The 3,983-nt window shown below is 35.2% G+C and overlaps 2 protein-coding genes across 3 annotated transcripts in view; one reads left to right on the top strand and one right to left on the bottom strand.

Annotated features, from left to right (window-relative positions):
* Positions 1-2,423, top strand: part of LOC109537491 (monocarboxylate transporter 5) — an 18,014-nt gene extending 15,591 nt beyond the window's left edge. Inside the window, exons 6-7 of one of the 2 annotated variants that reach the window (XR_007281169.1) lie at positions 1,495-1,762; positions 1,890-2,423. Coding sequence is in view for 1 of the 2 variants with exons in the window: in XM_048665087.1 (XP_048521044.1) it covers positions 1,495-1,658 (164 nt within the window). In the remaining variant the exon portion in view is untranslated. Of the gene's footprint in view, positions 1-1,494 lie in introns of both variants that reach the window. The other variant, XM_048665087.1, reaches the window with a different exon arrangement.
* LOC109537492 (SET domain-containing protein SmydA-8) overlaps positions 2,403-3,983 on the bottom strand; it is a gene marked incomplete at its 5' end in the record, with an annotated part of 2,699 nt that continues 1,118 nt past the window's right edge. Inside the window, 4 exon segments of the mRNA XM_048665090.1 lie at positions 2,403-2,587; positions 2,835-3,004; positions 3,069-3,230; positions 3,282-3,662. Of these exon segments, the coding sequence (XP_048521047.1) occupies positions 2,456-2,587; positions 2,835-3,004; positions 3,069-3,230; positions 3,282-3,662 (845 nt within the window).

Raw genomic sequence — 3,983 nt, 5'->3', positions numbered from 1 at the left:
CACTCTAGCTATCAAAAAGAGACTTTGCAGTCTAAACTGACAAATAAAATAAATAATTTGACATGTGTAAATGGCATAGGCAACTTAGATCCATTGGAAGCTTAAATTAAACAACACCAAATGGTGCACAGAACGACTATTTGACGTATTTTGTAAAAAGGCAAAAACTTAGCTAATAACATCCTAATACCATTCGATAGGTAATTAAAAATTGCATTTCCTGGTAAGTTAAAAAATATGGGGTTGTACTTAAATTAATCAAGTTAGAGCCACTTAAAGTTCTTATTTGATTAATTTAAATATGTGGACACCCTGTATAACATGGTAAGTTTATTATCATTGGAATATAAAATATTATATCTTGTTACACTTCACTATAAATTACGCTTGCATAACTTAAATACTTCTAAAGTATTTGACACGTGAAAATTAGATTAGATTTTGATTAAATTCGTATTATTTAAAAAACCTTAAGATTTAGGTATTACAAACCTTATTAAAACAGACACTTATTTTGTTCAGCGAATCCAAAATGCAATAATATGCAGGACATTCCATTTAAAAAAACGCAACTTTGATACCTGTAGAGCCTTTGGGACACCCTGTACATTACAAAAATATTTTTAAAATTGGCGTTCGGTAGGCGTCGGACAATTTATAAAATAATACTTTTTAAAAATCAAACGTATAGCGTGAATAACCTTGTATAGAAAGTAGTTATGGGCAAACATTACACTGATATAATTTTTGTTGCGAAAAAGTCTCCATAATAATTTTAAAGCGAATTTAAATTCAAATCAGATGTTTTCCGCCAAAAACGACGAATCCGCATCGTCGGTTGCCTATCCCGATTGTGACGTAGCAGGTCATATCAACAGAGTGTCCCGTGTTTATTTTGTTGTTTTCCCAGCTTTGTTTTATTATTTAAGTTATTGTGATTATCATTATTTTATTGATTATTATTATCTTGCATAATGGAAAATAATGACAGGTATGGATCACAAAATAAGTGGTGTTTTGTGCCAGGATGCAAGAATACCTCCATAAGTGCTCCAAACAAACTCTTTCTAACCGTTCCCCATGATTATGCACGTAAAGTTATATGGTTCAAGGCAGCTAGAAGTGCTGTTCCTAAATCAAAATCCATGTTTTTTTGTTGGCCATTAAAATAAATCTCAAACAAGTAAAAAAAGTCCTCAACATTTTCCCAGCAAAGGAACTGAGTTGCTCCTGGCGCCAACTCCTAAAAATTCCCTGGGTTTTCCAGGCCTAGTTTCCGGACACATTTAACACTTTTTTTGTATAAAATATTCGTCTATTTTCAGGAAAGAAAAAGTTTCCGTTGAGTTACTGAGATTTTTCTTCATTTATCCCGACTCAGTGTTTGCTTATTAAAGCCGTATTATACTATGCAATATCAATGGCAAGCAACCTTTATGCATTAGGAAGATCAGCAATTTTCCCTATATTGACAATGAACTATTTAATTTTCAGGAAGCCTGTTCGATCTTACCAAGTCCTACGATCCAGGCTTTTGTTTGGCCGGCTGCACGATCGCGTTGAGTGGTATAATTTTGTTTTTCATTCCACCTCTTCAGAGATGGCAACTGAGCAAAACCGCAAACAGTCCGAAGAATGAATCCAAGGAAAATATATAGCAACCACTGATTCCTCAACATCACTTCCAATGTTATAATAGTTTGTAAATGGGAATAGACCACTGGGATATGTTGAGTGAGTTCTGCTTATATGTTTCGGGGAGGTAAAGCTTCATATATTTTTATACATTTAGAAAACTTGTGTGTAGTAAGATTTCTCAAGTGTTTTAAAAAAATCAACGTTTTGAATAACACATTTAAAATTCTTTAATGTTACTAATTTACCTACAGGATTATGAACTTCAAATCACTAAAATAGCTTGATTTTTACCAATGTAATAACTTCAATGGGCGTCTTTATACATATCCAAGAAACAATGAGGAAGCTAATCATAGACATAGAAGAGGGTGGCAGTAAATGGGCACAACATCCACTTCGGGTTATTGTATCTTTTTAGTTAGTATTTCTTATGTATTATTATATTGTAGTTTGTCGTAGTTAAAGTACGTTTTTCAATATTTCTTTCTCTTAGGTCGCTCTTCGTTAATCCTTCTTGCACCACTTTTTCCAATATCTATAACTGATGTTGCCAAAATACTCCAAAGCATGTTTATTCTTGTCGATTAGACTAATTTTAATTCGCAATAAATCTTCCGTACTTCTCTGCCAACTTGTTTTGTATATATGTAGGTGGTAACAATAGGTTGCAAACTTTTAGAATAATCACGTACACTAAGGCACAATTTTATCAAATTTTATATGTATACTCATGTACTAATGGCTGTGATATTATAAAATCCGTATAATATACATTATAGAATATATTACGAGTTTGTTTATATAAACAATTCACAAGCTAAACAGCCAGTATTTTGTTTGGATGAGGTTTGTTGTTCTGGCAGATCTGTTTAATTTCTTCTGGAGCTGATGTGTCGTATTGCAGGATCGAGGCCGCTTCAGATAGCAAATCGCGAATTTCTACAGGAATCTAAATTTAAAAAACCGGCCTGTTGAAACGTTTTAATTCCACAGTATCAAAACGGAAATTCGTTAGGAGAAACTGTCTTAAGTTTGCAAAACTTCTACGAAAACATCGGTTTCTTCGCCTCAAAATTACCCATTTGCCTCGCAATCCGCTCACGGAATGCACGCAATTTATTTCAATGTTTTCGCACAAGTTTGCATCGTTAGCTAAACGTATCGCCTAAACAAATCGATAAATCTTGAACACTTACCGAGTTCTGATTGCAGTTGTTGGTCCTATTTATAGTTTCTCGTTTACAGCAACAGAGCTCATACAGCAGCAATCCTCTCATTTTACTTTGGCCACATCGTAGCTTCTCCAAAAGCTCTAGAATGTCTTTGCAGATCTGTTCTTTGATTTTTAGCTGCTCGAGTGTTAGTTCTGGAAAGAAAAATGGTCAATTTTTACATGCGGAAAATTGAGTTTAACCTTTAAAATAACTTACCGCCCCACATATAACCGACTTTATACCCTAATATCCAAACGATTTTATACTTGAGTTCAACAGCTACTTGGTTGTTTTCTGGAACCACAGACTTGAGCTTCCCATTAAGAAGCCGGTACATAAATGGATAATCGTTGCTTTCTACATTGCGAAGAATTGATCCTAGAAGATCCAGCATAGAAAACCTGCCGTTGATTATAACGAAATCTTTACCCAATAACGCGGTTAATTGCCCTACATCGCGTCCAGAGACCAAATTTTTGCAGTCCTGGCACTGCCATCTAGCAAATGCTTTTTCTGGATTTGTTGAACTCACAATCCCTCTGCATAGTTTGCAGAGAACCGACCCCATATACGTACCAAACTCTGTGGGATCTTCACATCGGGCGCATTTGCAAATGAAATGCTTTGTTTTGTGCAAGTGGTACAGACGGGTGGTGGTTCCCCAGATAATGCGGGTGTATGAGTGGAAAAGCTCGACATTTTTTTGAATAAATGTAGTGGCCTTCACTACCATTTGCTGCTCATCATTGAACACATGGAGGGTATTGGGGATGCATGAATGGTTAGCCAAACTTCCCAAAGGGTATAGGGCTGGAACAATATCAGTTTTAACAACAATAGATTTTGAAGTGATAACTTTTTATGGGAGGGTGAACAGATTTTTCTCCCAGTCCGGCCTCTTCGCGCCTGAGGCTTGGGACGCACATATGCACTTTGAATTCAACATTTTTCTTTTAGTGCGGGTGCATCTGTAGATCTGATAAACTTTTCAAATACACATTGCGTTATTAAACTCACAGTGATTTCGATTTATCAATTATTGTGTTCGGTGCAGTTTATTTTATAACGCTGATAACAATGAATCAACAAATTATCATGGGAGAAGCTGCAGATACTGCAAATACTAGGTTA

Source organism: Dendroctonus ponderosae, unplaced genomic scaffold (genome assembly GCF_020466585.1).
Source record: "Dendroctonus ponderosae isolate FM_Combo_2020 unplaced genomic scaffold, Dpon_F_20191213v2 Dpon_F_20191213_3, whole genome shotgun sequence".
NCBI classification, from domain to species: Eukaryota; Metazoa; Arthropoda; class Insecta; order Coleoptera; family Curculionidae; genus Dendroctonus; species Dendroctonus ponderosae.
The sequence above is the reverse complement of the archived record's forward strand: the minus strand, read 5'-3'. Positions and strand labels throughout refer to the sequence as shown.